The following is a 20,067-nucleotide window of genomic DNA, read 5'->3' as shown; positions in this document are numbered from 1 at the left end:
AAAAAAAAGTGATGAATTATGAAGTAGATAAACCTGAGCTCAAGGGAAAGTTTTTTACAATGTTACATCAGTAGCTGCTTGTTATATTTATGATTTGTTTTTTATTTTCCTTTTATCACCTTGGCAAGGTATCATTCCCCAGGTCATTAAATACAGATGCTGCCAAAGTCCAGCTGAGATACAAGTAAGGCGTTACTGAATACATGTCATCCCTTTATCTTGTCTCTTCAATTCTTCAGAGACTGGACAGCAGGTGGAAACTGATCCCATTTATTAACCGAATCACAAAAAAAATTATTTAGCCGCTGTTGTCTCTAGTTTCACTCATCAAGAAGCTGCGTGGCGCTAGATAGTCATGTCACTACAGGACCTCAAAAGCCTTATTGGGATGTGTGTGTGCATGTGTTTAAAGGTATCTGAGGTATAAAACCACAGACTAACAAAACTTCAAGTTCAAGTGTCAGGCTTCATGCAGCTATGTGCGCACACTTTGCTCAACTAACATGAAAAGGCCCTAATTAGGTTGTTGCAATGTTCATTGTGAACAGTGCAGAGTTTTTGAGTGAATTGTCGGTGTGGAGCTGAATTTAATTGCATGTTACAGCAGCCATTAGAAAAGAAGTGAAATTAAATTAGCTGACTGCAGCAGTATCATCAAACCCTTTGATTTACAATTGCTGCAGGGCAACTCAAATCGCACTCTACAGTTGTGGAAAATTAATAGTGTTAAGTCTGTCATGATTGTGTGTTTTTGTGACATTTGTGCACATGCCATGATCATGTGAGGCAAGACTTTGACACATCTGCAGATCAAATATTGGCTGTTTTAATCAAATACTCTGGGGAGTTCAGTGAGAGTTAAATTCAACCTGAACAGAAGGAATAGTGTGACACTTGAAAGTCAATTTGGAGCGTGTAGTAACGCTGGTCAAAGTCTGTTCATCATGACCTTAAGTATAGTAGGCTGTAATACAACATTTCAAGGTTGCATAAATCAAAGTGTTATCAACCCATTAAACAGTCCAATTAAAATCAAGGCTGTTAACAACATAATTTAAAACCACTTGAATAATTTCTACCGACTTCAGACATGTTCAGACATACAGCTTGTTGTACTGTTAGAGTGAGAATACTGAAGTCTGCCTGTGAGGTGTCCTGTAACAGACTAGTGAGTAGATGAGTCTCTGCAGGACGACGTTCAATGTCCCTGACAACTTGTAGTCTCATTTAGCAACCACCTTTTTTGAGACACATAAATATTTATAATTCAGACGCGTGGTATTTACTGGCATATTTTATGTTGTCGAACAACAAATCTCTTAAGCTTGTGTTAACCACAGATCTTATTTCAGGCATTTATCTGAAAACCCATTGACTTCAAGATGTGGGAACTGGAAGTGCAAAAATGTACTTATTTCTGGGTTTTATAACTCATTCCTGTGGCACAAAAAAGTTGTGTCCAGTCTTTATCCTTTTTTAAGCTAACCAGCTGATGGCTGTAGCTTTGCAGTTAGCATACAAGCAACTCCCAGCAATAAACTATTCCTTTCAAACGAAGCTTACCACATTGATAATTGTTTTAATACACTTTAAACATATCAGTGAAATGTATCAACTTTTATGTTGGGTAACAATATGGGTAATTCTCAAAGAGGTTGGAAGTCAGCCTGGACAAACAACGTTATCAAGTGTTGACACAGATTATGGTATCTAAAATGTTCATTCCATTTTCACAATCAGGATTCAGTGTTGAGCAATTTAAAACAGCAATAACAATAAAATGCTGCCGCATAAACTGCAGAAAACATCTAAAAAATGTGTGTAGGAGTAGGCAATGTGTTTTTTGTTCTGGTGAGCTGTCCCTTTAAAGAAAGAGCCAGACACAGACGACATAAGAGACAGAGATAGAAGAAGGAAGAGGGAGATCATTATTCCATCCCCAAATTATACACCGACATCACTTTAAACTGAAGGAGCTCCACATGGGGCTGTTTACACTGTGAAACTCCTTATTTAACTAATGACAGCTCCATGAATACCAGGCAACAACACTCACTGCTATAAACTGCACATCATTATAAGTCACCCAGAGCTGTAAATAACTGTTAAGAACTGAGTGACACCACCTATTCCTCATATTTGTTGGCGGCCATAGAAACAAAATCCCTCAAAGTTATTGCCCATTATGTTATCTTGAACACGGTGACAAAAGCAACACAAGAAGCAATATTTTCTAACTAATAGCCCGGCAAAGACTCTAAAGATGTGTTTGAGGTGTCTTCTATTTCTATAGCAACTTATCCCTCCGAGCCAAACTTTTCTTGTTGTCGTTTCCAAAAAAGCGATGGCTAAAGCTGATATGGTCTTATCTGATGTATCGACCGGGAGCAGAGACTGAGTCAATAATTTGTGAGCTTGCATTGCTCTGGCCTTGGACAAAATGTTTAAGAGCCCCTGCATGCTGCCGTTGCATGTCCAGTCTCCTGTGTGACACTTATCATCGACATGTCACTGATAGGGCATGGAACAAGTCTTAATAGTTGACCTATTAGCTTCTGGTATGACATCTTCCAATACATCCATCACTGAGGCTTTATGGCTTTTAATGGGCAGCCATCAGAGTATGTCTTTGTCAGTTTTACAAGATTTTTTTTGAATGAATAACTGAATTATCAGGAAAACACTCACTGTTGAAATATGCTTTACTGGACTTACGCATTGCATAAGAGAAGCTTCACTCCCCCCACTTGGCACCACATCCCCCAGACAATATAAACTGTGGCTCGGACTCAGCATTAATTAAATGAACCGCGTGATAATTTTTTTTTTATCTCCCACAAACAAAACTATTGAATAATGGTTGCTGAGGAAACATTATCACCTCTCTGATAAAGCAGAACACTCACATTCTCATCAGCACTTCACTTAAAAAATGACTCACATGCCTCGGAAACACAACTGTGTCACATGAATAGCTCCAACTCATCCGCTAAATGTATGCTCTTACAATGTGTAGTGTCTGGGGCTTTTGCTGTGGCTATTGGATCACTGTGCTGGGCATTTTATGTCATAAGAGATGATAGAGGAGTGTGGTCCAGAAAGCACACAGGCACACGCCCGACAGAGTCACAGCAAAATCTCCCGTCTGCCGGAGCCACTGCTTGCCATTCAGGATGGTAAGCCATTGATTCCCTGCTACTCTGTAGGTCTCTCCCATGATGCCATCTTGCTCTCTATTCAAGTTGACACCATCTTGGCTGACAGATGATGCCCTCGCCCTCAGTGCAACCGCACGCTGACGGGGAGGCCTTTGTTCTGTGTTAATTTGCAGGTGAAGAGGATGAAAAGAAGTAACTTGTCATGGCAAACAAACATGATTACATAGATTATCTTTTAATGTGCAAGTCAGAGCAAGAGGGATATGTAAGAGAGCTAATATGTGGGGAAATTGCACCATCTTGTGGCAAAAACATGCAAGTAGGTGCAGATGAAAAGAGCACAATTACTCACCGAGACAGCTCTGCAAAGCCACAATGACACTAACGACACTGACAGAGAGAAGAGATGCATATGCCTACGGAGAATTACAAAGAATGGTTTGAATTAATCATCACATTTTCTTTTAAAAATAGCAGCTTATAGTGCCTTTAATGTCTTATTGATGATCAAAACCCAATTATTATTTTCACATATTTCAATTATTAAAGGGCTGGTAGATCAAATAATCAAAGGGGGATAATAAACTGGAAGAGTGCAGCTTGCGTGTTGAAATTTTCTCAGACTACATACAGTAGTATTGCCTTATGCCTACCAAGAGGAGCTGTGCACCGTTCTGAGTCATTCTCCTCAAGGCTTTTCCCATCTGAACTCCGAGCAGAGCTAAAGAGCAAGGCATCGCTGCTCCTTCATCCTTAGTCTCCAGACATCTAAGGATATAATAAAACAACTGTGTTATACAGTCATAGTGTATACTTATATATACATATATATATATACTAATACTTAAATAACGGTAGAGGCACATCATTGAAATGATGTGAACATGAGGGTCGAACATATTGTAGATGTTTTTAGCAACAACAACAGCTGACATCAGCTAACTGACTTTGCCATTCCCTTTCTTGCCGAGGGTTAGAAGAGAGGATTGATATATGGAGCAGGCAGCGAGACTGGAAACAGGGGAAAACAGCTGGTCTGGCTCTGTCCAAAATGGGGTTGCAAAGGTATGAGATTTTCACGTTTGGAAAATCGTGTCAGAAAATGTTGGTGTAACTGTATCATGGTCTACGGATTGCCACAAAACTTGATGGAGGATGGTCTGAGCCTAAAGTAGATCACATTAAAGGTGTAATATGTAAGAATTCTAAAAATTAACTCAAATTATCAACAGAATGTGTAGAAAGAAAACTGCTTTGACAATCTGAGGTCTGTGTATTGTGTTGCAGAGATATCTACTGAAGATTGCATGCAAACCAACTAGCCCCGACCCATCCTGATCTAAAGCTCCTGTGCTCGTGTAAACACCAACACTGCCCCAGTTTTCCAAACTCCCAGTCCCAACCGCTAGCTGCATGGCTAACTGAGCTAACTTGCTAGTCAGCAGGAGGTATGCGCTCTACTGAGTGCCATTCTAGCTGTTCTGATAGACATGAAACTTGATATACACTTCAGTTTTTTAAATAATACTAGAATACAACCATCAATTATCAAACACGGTAAACCAGTATAGCCCACTGCTGCAACCCTAGTTCAAAGGTAACAATTCCACCTTCCAAACCCTCTGAAGTTCACTCATTAACACGTTAAATCTTTAAAAAACACACGCAAACACAAAAAAAAGAACAACCTGTTTCCACCTGTTCCTAGGCTTTTTGCTCAGGTAAGCTAACAGGCTGCTGGTAGAACTTTCGTATTCACACAAAGATCAGTGTTACAAATCTTCTCTTCTACGTCTTGGCAGAAAAGCTAATAAAAAAAAAAACAGTCATTATTCATGTCATAGGATTTTAAAAAGTACCTTTTTAAGATCTTCTCCACCACAGCGTCCTGCTCTTCATGATGTGACACATTAAACAAGTCGTAGATGCTCAATGGAAGAATGTGCCCTTGTTGTGCCAAAACGACCAGGTTGTACATTCCCTGCGAGTCCGTGTGAAAATAAAATCATAACAGGGGCTGATGGGTTATTCACTGAGAAAGTCTCCATATAATATCACTGCATAATGCTGTTTGTTGTTTTTATTGCAGTGGGCCTGAGCCCGTGGAAGTTTAATTAAGTTTATCAAAGGATGATGAGATTACAGCCCAAGTAAATCTGTCACCTGAGGGCTGCCTGCTACAGCTGCTCTGCCATACATCGATATGGCCCGAACGACCAAGGATAATGAGTCTTCTCGGGTGCTGGAGGAAAGGTAGTAGTAGTCTCCCATTTTCAGCAGAGCTATAAAAGAAGATAAATACTTCTGTTTATCGACCAGATTGACAGGCAGAGGGAGAGGTTAAAGCAAAATGAAATGAGAGGAACTCACCGGACGGATGGGGATCGTAGTTTAATATAGAGTAGTTGTGATATCTCCACTGACAATCATGACTGAGATTCAGTTCCTTCATTTAGGAGACAGAGTGCAGGGTGAGGAAAAGCAGAACAGTGATGAAGGTTATGTTATCACCTGCTTACAATTTCCCTCTGGCTTGGTTGTCTTATTTTAGTGTGTGACTGGAATTACGTGCAGTTTGTTCATCAGAACTCCAATTATGAGACATTGATTTTAGACTGGTGCTGAAAATCAGATTAAAAGAATGGTTATTGTCTCGTTGTAAGGGTTCAAACTAGATACACAACATCATTTACCTCACACAGGTGTGCAACGTTGCTCTGGGCAAAACCCAGACCGCTTTCAGCTGCCAAAACATACTTCACAAATGCCTCCTGCCTGTTTGCAACACAATGAAACAAATGTGAAGAAGCATGGACAAATAGTAAAGAGCAGAGAAAATGATTAAATGAGGACAATTGAAAAGTAATTGAAATTAATGTCCCCACCGAGAGCCCTGGAGGTAGGCCTGGAGCGCCTCTCTGATCATAAATCCAAGGTGTCCGTTCTGTTCACAGACCTTTTTTAGCATTCTGCACAGACAGTAAAGAATGGCTGATGAATTATGGAAGATAATTTTCTCCACATAAACGGAAAATATTTTAACATGATCTAAAAATAGTTACTGATTTGTTGAGGTCATTCTAAAAAAAAAGCGTCTTTGGCTGCAGCAGGAGCTTCTTTAAATTCATAAGATACCAGAGGAACAATGGTAAGCAGAATCTCTGTGTGCCAGACAATAATGCAGTGACAGGGACTCTTATTTTTAGATATGCAAATACTAGGTTCTGACCTTGAATTAGCCACTGTCATTGAAATTAGATGCCACTGAGCTGCAGGCTACAGTGCAACAGCCCATAACAAAGCTTTCTTCACCAAGCTAATGAAAGCCTCTTACATCACAGCCCTTTCCACATCCTGAGACACCCCTTCCAGGCTTCCTGTTGAAAGGTACCAAGCTGCCTCCACGGATGCAGCTATATGACCGAGCCGGGATGCATTCAGAAACTGCTGGAATGCAGCCGTCTGTGGATCATACAGAAAATATCTCAGTTCATCGATCCTGCCAGATCAGTGAGAAAATTAAATGTTGACAATGTGTGGGACTCAAACCTGATTCCTCCGAGGGCTGCCAGGGATTTGCCCATAGAGATGATAAATTCCCAGGTTAAACATGCCATCATAACTCCCATTCAGTGCGGCTTGTTGAAAATATTTCACTGCGCTTTCGTGGTCGTTCAGTTTAATCCCATGGTACCATCCCAAACCATTCAAGGCGTTAATTGAGCCCTAAAGCAAGAAATGCACACTGGTATAGTGAAGGCACGCACTGTAAACACACGGGCTGATTACTACACGTACCATTGCTGCAGCCTTCTTCAGCAGCCGAAAACCTCGAGTATAGTTTCTTTTCACTCCGTGGCCCTGGAGGAATCAACATCAATCAGTGAATCGATAACTGTCAAAACACAGACACACACGCACACACAACATATCCAGCATTCAATCTGATCATGAAATAGGCTGAGTATATAGAATCTCACAGAACCTTCATCAATAGGATGGAGTAGTCGTACATCGCTGAAGGATCCTTCATCTGCAGAGCACTTCTTTCAAGCCACTTCACCGCGCTCACTGTGTCTTTCACAAGTCCCCGTTGTCCCCAGTAAAGCATTGTTCCCAGAGTTTTCTTAAGATGAGAGAGTTTTTAATTGCCCTGCTCTGAGCACTGAGTACATCTATTGATCATGACGGAGGAATAAAAGTAGGATTTAACTCAAACGTACCTGAGACTCTATGTCTCCTCGCTCTGCGGTGTATTTCAGGTACTGGATGACGTCACTTGTGTCGTGTATGAGGCTATTTAAATCCTCTGGATTGCTTAGATAGACGGCTTCAGGTTGGTATTGCTTTAAGAAAGACAAATAGAAACATTATTATTATCATTATTATTATAAACTCTTAGTTCTTCTACTATAGAGAGCCAATCCTGCGCCTTCCAGTTTCCCTCATGGGACCTTATTTTGGAAAAAAAAATATGTATGGTAGTGAATGGAGAAGGACAAATAGTTTTTAGATATCATTTGAATTGTGCCATGAAACACACATTTGATGTTTGTCAATATAAAAGATAATTCTCAACTTGTGAAAGTCGCAGTTTGTCTTATAACTAATGAAATATAAGACTGTGATATGAAGACTACACCCCAACAGTCAGGTTAGTGACGTCTCACTGAACGGTCACCAAAACCCGTAACTTAAACTTTGTAGAACTGGTCCTGTATATTAGCTGGCTCGCAGAAGTGACAAACTCCCCCTTCACATAACTGTAGTTGTCAATATGGCCAGTGTAATTGTGATTTCCCTTAGAAACGTTAACTGAACTCCTGTTTCATAATGTAACTGTCTGCAAACCATTGCTTCTTTGTGGAACATTTCTGACTCCAACTGAGAAGTTAAAGGGTAATGGTGCAACACAGCTAATAAGCTTCAATAATGTCCTTTATTTTGGACTCCGGCTATCGGTAAGCATCACTAATTTGCATTTTAAAGTTCACCAAAGTTGAACTCTACATGCAACATTTGCATGGAGTCATTTCTGAAAATATGAATAAATAAATTCCCTTGGACTTGGTCAATTTACAGAACATTTCTGTACAGTCATGTAGGACCCTATCGCTTATAATAATAAGCTGACTGAGGAAATAGGTTTTCAGGGCCTTTAATTAAGATTGGATCCAGATGGATTACTGTGCTGTCATCTACTCAGAAAGTGTCCAAGATGGTAAAAATGCAGCACTGTAGCCAGACTTTTCTCTAATATACTTCCCCACAATTGTTTTGTCACTGCACTGGCTGCCTATTCAGACTGGAACGGACAGTACAGTCTCTCTGTTGTCTTTTTGAACCTCTATTCATTTGATGCAGCTTATTTAAATGTTCAAAGAATAAACAGGAAATCAGTCTGAAGTAGAATTTGGTCAGCGCGTGCTCCTTATCTTTGGAATGCTCTTTATCTATTCATCATGACAGCTAACTCATTCACATTTTTAAATTAAGATTTAAGACCCACCTTTTTCTCCATGAGTGGACCAACAAACACACTATTAATCATGTTTTGCCAACAGACTCTTTTGTATCACTGCTGTCATTTGCTGTGTATGAATTTCTGTGTCTATGAGCATGTGTATGTCCAGGTTTAAACTACTTTTGGGTTTACTCATTTTCCTTACATCTGTTTTACTGTACGTACTGTGCATTGGTATATTTATATGTGAGATTGACTGATATACAGTTCCTATTAATTTCATCATGTTATCATGCATCGATTGTTATTGTTTACTTATGGTCCTCATTTTCTTAACTTTTTAAAAAGTTATAGTTTGACAATCATGGAAACTCACAATCTTGCTGAGAATTAAAGAACAACACCATTCTTGCATCTGTCTGGTTAAACATTAGCCTGTTTGTGTCTCTAGCAAGTAACAAAATCTGCCTGAACCAACATCTCGTTTCTTTAATCCATATAAAATAAAAACGACAATGTGTTGTTTTCCGTGCCAGACTCATTCTTGGCCAGGTGCAGTGGTTACCAGACAGGGTCAAGCTAACAATTTCCACACAATTCCAGTATTTTTTGCTAACGAGCTTACCAGCTGTCAGCTCTAGTTTTTCTTTTTTCTAATGAGGAAGGCAATATGCATATTTCCTTAAATGTAAATGTCAACTATTCCTTTCAATTCCTTTCTACCACTTCCCCCATTAATACTACCACTATTTCTAGTTTAATAAAACTAATATTAATAAACAAGTCGAACCATGCTAGTGACACTGTGATGTCCTTTAGATTTAGGTACACTTCAGTCTGCACTGAAAGACTGACTGACACACCAATATTGCCATTCCTAAAAATAATAACATTTTCAAGTGATTTTTAGTTATTTAAACTTACATTATGTTCATATATCCTTAAACTGTCCATGCTAGTCTGTGCCCCAGCGTTGGAGTAGTAGCTGTAAGCCATGTCCAAGTCTTTTGGAAACCCATCAATTCCTTGTGAGTGCTTGTACCCTGCATGCATCAGGGCGAAACGGTTATCACCCGCTGCGCCAATCAAACTATAGACATGACCCTGAAACACAGTAGGAGTCAGTATTATCAGTCATCATTACACAGGTGGTGTTACATGTGATAAAGCAAGAATTAAGGGACAAGGAATGCATTGACTCTACCTGTTGTTTATCCACTGTGTGTCCAAGGCCAGAGAGGTGGATAGTGGCCAACAAGAGAGACGCTTTGTGATTTCCAAAGCAGGAGGATACTTGTAGTAGAGCTGTTGACTCAGAAGTGATATTATTTTCTGCCTGAATCACAGCGAACATTGTACTAACTGCCTGCTCAAACAAAGCACTCCTGAGGTCCTTCAAGCCCAAAGATCCTACAGAAAATGATACAAAAAAATGGTCAAAAACTGAAAATAATGATGCATTTGTACATATGTAGTCAAATACTGCAACAGTCTTTGACACCTGTTCTGATTTCCTCCTCATGTTTTTGCAAGAAATGAAAAAGTGTGCTGTATTTCAGTTGCTTTTCCCAGGTCCATGTCTGTGTGCTGATTTTCTCTCCAAACTGACAACACAGTCTTATGAAATGAGGGGTACAGACACCTGAAATAAAACAGAACCTGTCAACAGCAATCTTCCCATACTTAGTAGGCATGCAGTTTTTGTACTGACATCCCATATAAGAGGACAAGATCCATGGATGCAACAATTAAAATCTGGATACAGCTTCGGAGGCGGAGCCCCATTCATTCTATGAAAGCTGCTCAGTGGTGCATCAAGACAAAAATGCTCGATATAAAGTCCAATATAAAATTACCGGGATTCCGCGCTGTGGGCCCCATAGAGCGTGCGCACTAGAGACTTCCACCGACCAAGCTTGGATGGGAATAAAAGGATTTAATTGTGCGACTCTAATGATGGCAAAACAAGTAATTTCACAGGAGGTGTGGCCCCTAAAAAAACTGATTCATTGTTTCACAGCTGTTTCTTTAACAATGTAAGCTTATGGGAAAAAAGTATTTTTGGGCCCCAGTGCATCACGTGACATTCTGATTACACGGTTTGGCCACTGCAAAAGTTGGCTTCGAAGCCTTGTGCTCTTCCTGATGGCTTGGTATAGACATGGTAAAGACATCCCTCTCAATCACCACTTATGACCCACTAATAGTGTGTGGCAGCATCTGTATCTATTTCTTATTTTCTTAGTATTTTGCTGTTTGGTACATTTCTAGGTGTCAACCTCTGGGCAAAGGTGTGTCTCTCTAGACTCTATAGAAACATAGCGACCAGGTAACATCAGTGACTCCGTCTCAGGAGCTGCAGGCCTGTGTTTCGGTTTGACCGGGGACGGGGCTACACATGAACACACAGGTGGCAGAGCATGCACTTTAGCTGAATTCACTCAAAATCCAAAGGGCTATGCTTAGGTGTGAGCTGCTGAGAAACAATCAGAAAATAACGCCTTACTTCTCTGATTCACTGCTTTGTTATTGCCAATGCCGCTCCCTCTCTAGCTTGCTCTACCAGCTGCTCTCTCTCTCTGTCTAAACAGTTCAGCCAGGGAGGTGGGGCCAACTTTGAATGGTATGTTTACAAACAGCAACCGAAAAAAATCCTGCATAGCATGGCTCTAAGGAGGATCCCAGTAGAATGGTTGCGCTGCTTTAAAGGACTTGTCAAAATAACATTTCACCTTTGATCGTTGACGAGGGGTGACTCTCAGTTGCTTGCTTGAGGAACGCTCTTGCAAATGCTTTTATTTTCTGACACTCCTGATGAGTCTCATCCAGCTCATGTAATGTTGTCTTGGGGTTTTCTACCTGTGACACAGATAACATCGTATTTCAGTACACAGTAGCAAAACAACATGCAACACAATGAAATGAAACGTATGAGTTGAAATCACTTCACCTTTTCAGTCCCTAAACGATAGTATCTGATTGGCCCAAAATACCCATGGATGCCTGGCATGTACCTGCTTCCTCCGATCTCAAAGTATCCATCAGCATCATCGTAATGGATACTGTTGTGAAATCTATAAAATATTCAATACAACTCAAACCAGCTCTCATGATCATTGTGCATGTATCAGTTATTCCTTTTTTTTTGTTGGTAGTAACTGGACTGACAGGTGTTTTTAATGGCAACAGTTGTGTTTTTCTCATTTCACAACATATAAAATAGAAACATTAAGCATACTCATATACATATCTGCTGGTTTCATCATCCCACGTTGTATCCAGCAGCACCTGAAAGTCACACATAATGATGCATGAGATCATGACACAGAAAAAAACCCCACTCAGCTGTGAACGGCTCCAAATTGCAGTACACTGCAAACGCCTGGAGTTTCCCAGCTGGAAAGGAACCATCTTTCAGGATCTTACAGCTGTTCCGAAAGGAAATCAAACAATGCAAAGCAAGGGCACCAAACGAAACTCAGAAGAGAAAGGAGGACTATAAGATTTTGCCCCAAGCTGTATTTTAATTTCAATTCCTTATCCGACCTCCCAGTAGCACACACTGTGGTTTTTTACCTTTGAGTCCTGTATGTAACAGTCTAATCTAATCCATTTCCGCAGGGGCAACATGACAGTTGCTCGGAAAGCTTCATCTTTTCCTGTCTTCACACGTGCCTGAATTATGACGTCCCCTACACAGGAGATATGACACTCATATATTTCACCACAAGAGATCCAACACTCTTTATTAATACATAACACAGTCTGTTCCACAGTCTCATGAACACACATCATCACACACAATCATCTCATGATACCTCAATCAAATCCCCTAAACTGGTATCAGGTGTACCCACAAGCTGCTGTGACCCACCTGTGTCTGTTAGCTGTATCAGAATGGAGTCGTATGAATTGTTCTGGTTGATGTGATGGATGATCCCACAGTGCTCCTGGTGACACCATTTCAGTAGGTAGATCCACACAGATAAGGTGACGCTGAAAACCAAGCCACGAAACATGATTTGACAAATCATTTCCTCGGCCGCTGAAGCGTGTGGCTGACTTTAAAATGCAGCGCAATCTGCTAAAAATGACTGACCTCGCTGTCTGTCACTGACCGTAAATGAAAAGCTTATACATGCTCGGGTGAAGAGGCTTCGTGAAGCTTCTAAAGTCATTTGTAATGACAGTGAAGTAAAACTAAAAGTGGAGCGTGTTGTAACCGCTGCCAGCACTGAAAGGGAAACAATCACTGACCTGTAACCTGTTAATCTGCTGATATCAACACAAGCCACTGGTGTTATATCGCCTCATTTGAGGCAATATGTTGAAGTTTGTCAGGATTATTTGTTTTTATTGTACACCTTTATAGAATGTAACATCTGAAAACGCTGCTATTCTTATGTATTCGATACAACATTTGGAGTCCCTGCTGGAAATTCTTTTCATGCTGTGTCGTTGAACTTCACACAGAATGAGCTTCAGCTAAAATGAACTTAATGAGAAGTCAGTGAGTGAAGTTTATGTCCAACCTGGGCTGTGTCACAGCATGAAGACGGGCTCTCTCCAGGGTTCTGTCGATAAAAGGCTGGAACCTGCGGACAATTCCAAAGTGCTCACCGGTACTTGCCAGTGGGAACTTTAGCATATCGATTCTGTCTATGTACGAGGAAAACAGCAAAAGATCAGACACACAAACCACTAAAAGTTTTGTTCATAAAGCTGAAACATGGACAGTGCGAATAAATGTGATTAAGGTTCTGACCTGACTCATGTGGACAATGATTAATTCTGTCGCTGGTCAGCTGCCACATCAGTTGAGTGGACCATGAAGGACACTCAGCAGGAGGTTTAGTTGGACGCTCAGAGAGTGGCTTTATCTGCAGCACTTTATAAATCCTCAACATGGAGGCATGGTAAGTCCCCGGTTCACTGCCGTTATTAAGATGGTCTAACCAAGCACGAACTGTCACATTCTGGGCATCCAAAATGCGCCTGTTGAAAAAGTCATGTTGATATAAAATGGACGGAGGCCACCTGAGCAGCACCTGGTGGATCCTGTAAACTCCTGTTGTGTTGCCAATCCATTTCCTCCTGAAGACCACAAAATCTGTCTTCTTTAATGTAGACACCACCGCCTCCACTGCGAGCTGACACGGCCTGGAGCAGCGATACCGCACACGGACCAGTGAGCCATCCACCACTTTGTCAGGGGCTGAGTCAAACCCTATGAAATTGTCAGGCAGGCTCTCACCAGCCTCGGATGGGGATGGTGAAATGGCTTGTAACACACAGTGTCCCTGGGTGAAGTGAAAGATGTGTAAATAAAATTGAGTGAAAGTAAAGAGAGCATGCAGTCGTTTTCGCTCAAACAAATTAGGCCGGAAACAGAATATGTTGCCAGGGGTAACATTTTTAAGTGGATATTCATTTGCCTAAACGTGCATGATTTTTTTAGCCAGTAGAAAAATGTTATGAACACAACATTGACATATCATCACCTAGTCTCATTGGTAAGATCCCATAGAAAAGTTATTTTTAAATATGCCATCTCCTTCAGCTCATTGTGGTGCGCTTCTTCACTGCCCCCTGAAGCTAAAATATTTGTATCAGTGTAATGTTGTCTACGGATTCCAGCACGTTTTACGGATTGCATTTACATCTACTGTACCTAAAATCCCAACATGATCCCAATGTATTTACACCTTGCTTTAACATGGATTTTCCTTATCTGGATAACGTGTCCAGATTACAGATTGCAACAAATACAGTTCGCTTAAACTCAGTAGAAAGCTCTGTAAAGTCAAGGGGAAATGTCAGATTCAGGTGGTTATTATCTTCTTCTTCACGTTGAACGACCTCCTTCACATCAATGAATACATTGTAATCATAAAAATATTGAATTAAAGAACAAACAGATTATTAAAAATCAAAGGCCATGCTTCAGCCATTATTACAGTCAAGTACTGTAATGCAGTAACTGCAGCAGTGTAGTAGTTTCTTACCATTATAATAGCAGCAGTGAAGACGTATCCAAAACTGGCTTGCGACACAATCATTTTGAGGTTTTTGACTTATGATGAATTAAAATGTAAACATATAATCCTTGAATTCCTTATCAATCCATTCGACACATTAAACTAGTAACGTGTAAAGTAGTGTTGACAACTTAAAGCGTACTTCCCACTGGCAGCTGTGGGTATACACCCTGTGTAATGCAGGATTTCCTGATATTCTGGTGTAGCAAGTTCAGCAATTTGCATGAGTGGCCTTTTAACTGCTACCTAAGGGTTTGGCTACAATGACTCTGTTGTGTAACAAAAATATTGTTTTTCTTATTCTTTTAGGGAACCTTCCATGGGAGTGATGCATCAAAGCTCAGAGTCTACCCTAACTTAATTTAATGTGCTCGAGCCAAGGCCTTGCCATCACCCAGTGTCCTCGGTGGCTTTCGCCCACACAAGACTTTGAAGAAATCTGATATGAAAAACAAACTGATATCACAGCCAAAACTAATTACCCATGGGCTACTGGCTGTTCATGCTTCAAAGTCAAAGGAAGAGGCATCGGTAACTGTTGCTGATCAGACGTTTTTAGGTGAGTCTTGTTGCTATATAAAGGTGTGTCATGCTCCTAAAATACACAATCTAGAAAATCTTAATAGCATACAGACAACCAGTGGGAGAAAAAAGCTCATCATATTCAATGGCTCTACAGGACCTGTGCAATACCCAGGACTACTTTCTGGACAGCATAACCACTGAATGCCCTTCACTGCCTTTTGGAAAAAAGACTGGTCGCAACAATATGAGTGGTTTGCCCTTTAGAAATAGTACAAGTCAGTTTAATTTTTATATACCAGTTGCAGAGTACCTGGGTGAAAGTCCGATACAGTTTGGGCAAATCAGCACCGTCCAGAGCTCCAGCACCATCTCATCTGAAGACCCCATCTTATCTTCCCTTGCCTTGCCCACAAATTTTCCTTTGGCCTCCTCTCAGTCTGTCCCTCTGCCTTTTCCCATGTCTCATGGCACCACCACCTTGGCTTTCATTTTTCAGGGAGGTGTGTTGGCTGCAGCGGACACTCGTTCCAGTTGCTCTGGGCTTGTGGCGTGCCCAGCCGCCCAGAAGATCCTGCCCATTCACAGTCACCTGGTGGGGACCACTTCCGGTACTTCAGCCGACTGTGCCCTTTGGAAAAGGATCCTGGCTCGAGAGCTGCGGCTCTACCAGCTCCGTCACGGCCGACGGTTGTCCACATGTGGAGCTGCCAAATTGCTTTCACACATGCTTCACCCTTTTAAGGGGACTGAGCTGTGTGTGGCTGCCACGTTGTGTGGGTGGGATGGAGGAGAGGCAGATGGAGGTGCAGAGATTGATCTCAGTGGCCGTAGAGAAACAGCAAAGAGTCAAATGACTGATCTTGGAACGTCTGTGGATGCCACTCTCGAACAGGCATGTCTGGCAAAGAGCTCCTCTTCAGCAATTGGTAGTCAACAGTGCTTCACCAGAAAGACACTGAGTTTCTCTGGACCTAGTCTGTACTATGTGTGCAGTGATGGCACTCGCCTGCAGGGGAAGCTCTTCTCTGTAGGCTCAGGATCGCCGTACGCCTACTCAATCTTGGACCAAGGGGTTCAGTGGGGACTGACTGTGGACGAGGCCACATCAATAGCCAGAGAGGCTGTGTACAGAGCCACACACAGGGATGCATACTCAGGAAACTGTGTAGACGTCTTTCACATCTCTTCTAAAGGTTGGACTCGCAGGAGCAGGGAGGATTTGAAAGAGGAATATTATAGAGAAAAGGAAAGAGAAGAGAGAAGGAAGAGACAGGACAGGAATCTGTCTGGGTAAAAACATGAAACAAACAAGAACTGCACGAGAAAAGGAAAGCAAACATCGGGGAGTATTTTGGATAGACGTGATGGCAATCTTTGCAGCAGATACTAAATTAATGAACAGGACAGGCAGTTGTATCCTCCAGGCTATTTCTCAAATGACTTGGGCATGCATATCGTTCCCTCTAATAAACAGCTGATGTTTTGTTTGCGCTGATGATAAAAATGTATTATAACAGCACAGTGCTGCCTGGCATTTTGATTTAGATGTTAAGACATTATGAATCGTTTCAAGTATGAGAGTTAATTACAAGCCAGCCCTGCATGTATTTGAATCACATAAACACAGAGAGAAGCAGAAAAAAAGGAGCAGGGTGAACAAAACTCTAAATGCCTGGAGTCTGAAGGTCATAATGTACTGCTCAGTATAAGGGAACTAATTTAGCCATAGTAATAAACAGTAAGGAGTTGAAAAAACTGATTTGTGTCTGCTGTGGGAGTTCGCCTGACATTTCTTTGACACTTCAATAAATTAATGAATGAATGAAATTTTGCTGAACTTGCCTGTTCATTCTGTTTGAGCAGTCTGGTAGTAAATTAAGCATACTGGTAATTATTGAAGTGACAATGGCTACAAAGGATTTTTAGGCAAAAAGGTATAGAAGCTGTTCATCCTCCTCCTCACTGCATTTTTCAAACTTCAGTTAAGGCAGCCGAAGTATTGTGGTGAAAGTTTTCAAGGGTGAGACAATTCACCATATGTGAGGAAACTTTATAGCATATGGACTGTGCTACAACATGTCAAAATGCTGGAGTGCTGCTTTGGGATGTGATCTTACATGCTGATATGATGAGCTTATTTTCTTTAAAGTGACAGTTTTTCAAGGCTAATGTGTGCATTTGTGTAGCTGCCTGGATATGTATGTGTTATTCACTGTATGAATAAATTACAACAGATTTGCATGATGATGTTCCACACATCCCCAATGCTCCATCAGAGAGCCGAGTTTCTTCTTGAATCCACAATCGTACAACTGTACGACTGACTGTAGCCGTGATACTTAGAGGGGAAAGCCTCCCTTCTTCCCCAGCCTCATCCATAATTCCCATCTTCGGAAATTCATTAATGACAGAATTATTGAGAGGGTGGGAAACCGAAAAGAATGAGAGGAAACCAATTTGGTGGTCCGGATTTGAAAGCTTGCAGGGACAGACTTGTAAGTGCAGTTGTGAGAGTGAGCGAGGACAGAATCGAGATTGTAATCAAAGTTTGGAGCCTGTGAGAGAAGCTGTGACTCAGTGGGCGTTGGGGCTGCCTGTGCTTGCCCTCTTCAAATCTTTTTGTTCAGTTTTGACAGTTACTATTCCTTGCATGCAAACTCCAGCTGAGAGATGAGTGAACTCCACTGGATTTGACCAAGAAATGAAATGTCAGCGACCTTGCTTTCTAAGTTACATCAGTACATCTGTTTTTTTTTATTTCATTCGTGTAAAAGAACTTTGAAAACATATGACCCCCCACAGCTAGAAATTTGCCAAAAATTGTCTGACAGCCCCCTCTCACAGTCAGAACTCTGAAGATGTTTTGCACTTGTAAACACTGTGTGTGCTCTCACATCCTAACGAGTGTATTGATTACAGCTTGGCTTTGTTTTGTGCTTGCACAGTAGTTTTGGCATTAATAAACCTCCATACTGTAACCCACCCAGTTGGATACAAGGGATCTGAGGAGCGACCTTAGGGTTGCAATTTTTTGCTTTCTAGTCATGTCAGTGAACATTTGTCTCACCACCACTCGTTTAAAGGGCTCTCTTGTTTCTCTGCGAAGAGGCAGATCTCAAGACTGATCAAGAAGCATCGACGCACAAAGCAGGACTGCACTCTGTAGGCTCGATGAATGATCACTTTAGTTTTTACAGCACTGAGATGTTCAAAGCGTGCAAGTCTGCAGCTGTGCTGAAAGTACTGTTTTCATCAAAAAGATCAAATTCTCTTTTTTTTTTTCAAATTAAAAATATCCAAAACATTTGGTTGAGAAACAAACACATTCTACTCCAGGAGGCAAAGTCAAAATGGAAAAATATCCCATTACTTAAAGGTGCTCTATGTAACAATTTGTTGCAATTTACATGTGTTAATCACTTTTTTGGCCGTATGTGACATATATAGGCCATATGATATGTAACAAGAAGTGAAAAATTAGACCTTCCCCATCTCTCGGGTTGTCTATACAAGCCTGTGGATGATTTGTTTAAGGTGTTTAATGCTGCTGGACTGTGAAGGACTTTCTGCAAAAGTCCAAAGGATGTAACTTTATGCATGTCCTTGAGTGCCTCGTCTCAGAGCCTCTCTCTGCATCGCTAACAAAGAGCAAGAGTAGTTAACGTTAGTTTAGAAAAAAGGTCTGCTACCATAAACTAATGATTTAACGACACAGAGCCCCTTTACAGTAATATGTTTAGGGCAATGTCAGTGGTATACCCCATTTCCCCAACAGAAAAATGGGCTAAATACATCGGTGCCCCCATGTTCAAAAAATACAGTGAAAGTGCCCCTCTTGGATGCTTCTATGCCCTCTAGGGTGTCCTTCCAGTGTAGAAAATGTGATAAATTGCCATCTTGGATGCCCCTATGATAGATAAAACATGACAAAGTGTCCTCTACGGTGTCCTTCCAGTGGAGAAAACATGATAAAGTGCCGTCTTGGATGCCCCTATGGTAAATAAACATGATAAAATGCCGTTTTAGATGCCCTTATTGTAGATAAAACATGATAAAGTGCCCTCTAGGGTGCCCTTCTAGTGGAGAAAACATGATAAAGTGCCATTTTGGATGCCTCAATGGTAGATAAAACATGATAAAGTGCCCTCTAAGGTGCTCTTCCAGTGGAGAAAACAAGATAAAGTGCTGTCTTGGATGCCCCTATGGTAGATAAAACATGATAAAACAAGTTGCCATGTAGGGTGTCCTTCCAGTACCTCTCTGCGTGCTGGTGCCCCACCACCTACAGCCCATTTTATTTCTCCCACCCCGGCCCCTCAAACATCCTGAGTCAGCCACTGGCTAATATTTAGATGTTTGGCATCCAAATGACTTTACAACTATTTACAAACTATGAAACAATGCTGGGTTTGAGCATTCATCCTTGAAATGTGGATTAGCGGGTCCAAATATATATATTTTTTGAAGTCGTGTTTATTTCCTGAGACAAAGAATCGAAATTACTCATTAAAATCAGCTTAAAGTCGAGACTTAATGAGAGACTGCACTGCATAAACGTCCTGTATATTAAACTGATCATCAATTTCCCAGAAAAACCCATCACGATTCAACTCACTGGAGAAAATATCCTATCAAAGTGGGTGGGAAGAGGAGGAGGAGGGGGGGTAATTATAGTCATACATTGTAGACATGTTTTTATAGCTGGAGAACACTAATGGCAAAATTTCATCTCCTAATGCAGCAATTTTCTGGTCCGGCTTCAATCTGAGTGGAATAACTGGGGGAAAACATATTGAGGATGATTACGCAGACCGGCTATGTTTAAGCAGATTACAAAAACACTGCTTCGAGGGAATGATACAGCCTATAACAAGAAAATACT

The 20,067-nt window shown here is 41.1% G+C and overlaps 2 protein-coding genes across 2 annotated transcripts; one reads left to right on the top strand and one right to left on the bottom strand.

The window, feature by feature from the left end:
- Positions 1-3,067: 3,067 nt before the first annotated feature.
- On the bottom strand, positions 3,068-14,681 carry LOC141004738 (protein sel-1 homolog 3). Its single transcript, XM_073476396.1, has 24 exons — positions 14,628-14,681; positions 13,388-13,922; positions 13,155-13,281; positions 12,497-12,618; positions 12,199-12,314; positions 11,861-11,910; positions 11,573-11,696; positions 11,355-11,481; positions 10,124-10,264; positions 9,827-10,032; positions 9,547-9,726; positions 7,382-7,504; positions 7,144-7,284; positions 6,957-7,019; positions 6,708-6,884; positions 6,493-6,620; positions 6,044-6,127; positions 5,852-5,933; positions 5,529-5,604; positions 5,322-5,440; positions 5,018-5,139; positions 3,812-3,926; positions 3,511-3,574; positions 3,068-3,315 (listed from the first exon to the last, which is right to left on the bottom strand). The coding sequence occupies exons 1-24, from the start codon at positions 14,679-14,681 to the stop codon at positions 3,068-3,070; spliced, it is 3,324 nt and encodes a 1,107-aa protein (XP_073332497.1).
- Positions 14,682-15,327: 646 nt separating this feature from the next.
- On the top strand, positions 15,328-16,479 carry LOC141004737 (proteasome subunit beta type-11-like). Its single transcript, XM_073476395.1, has 2 exons — positions 15,328-15,971; positions 16,149-16,479. The coding sequence occupies exons 1-2, from the start codon at positions 15,328-15,330 to the stop codon at positions 16,477-16,479; spliced, it is 975 nt and encodes a 324-aa protein (XP_073332496.1).
- Positions 16,480-20,067: the final 3,588 nt, after the last annotated feature.

This window comes from Pagrus major, chromosome 11, assembly GCF_040436345.1.
Source record: "Pagrus major chromosome 11, Pma_NU_1.0".
Classification (NCBI taxonomy): Eukaryota; Metazoa; Chordata; class Actinopteri; order Spariformes; family Sparidae; genus Pagrus; species Pagrus major.
This window is presented reverse-complemented; position numbering and strand designations above follow the sequence as displayed.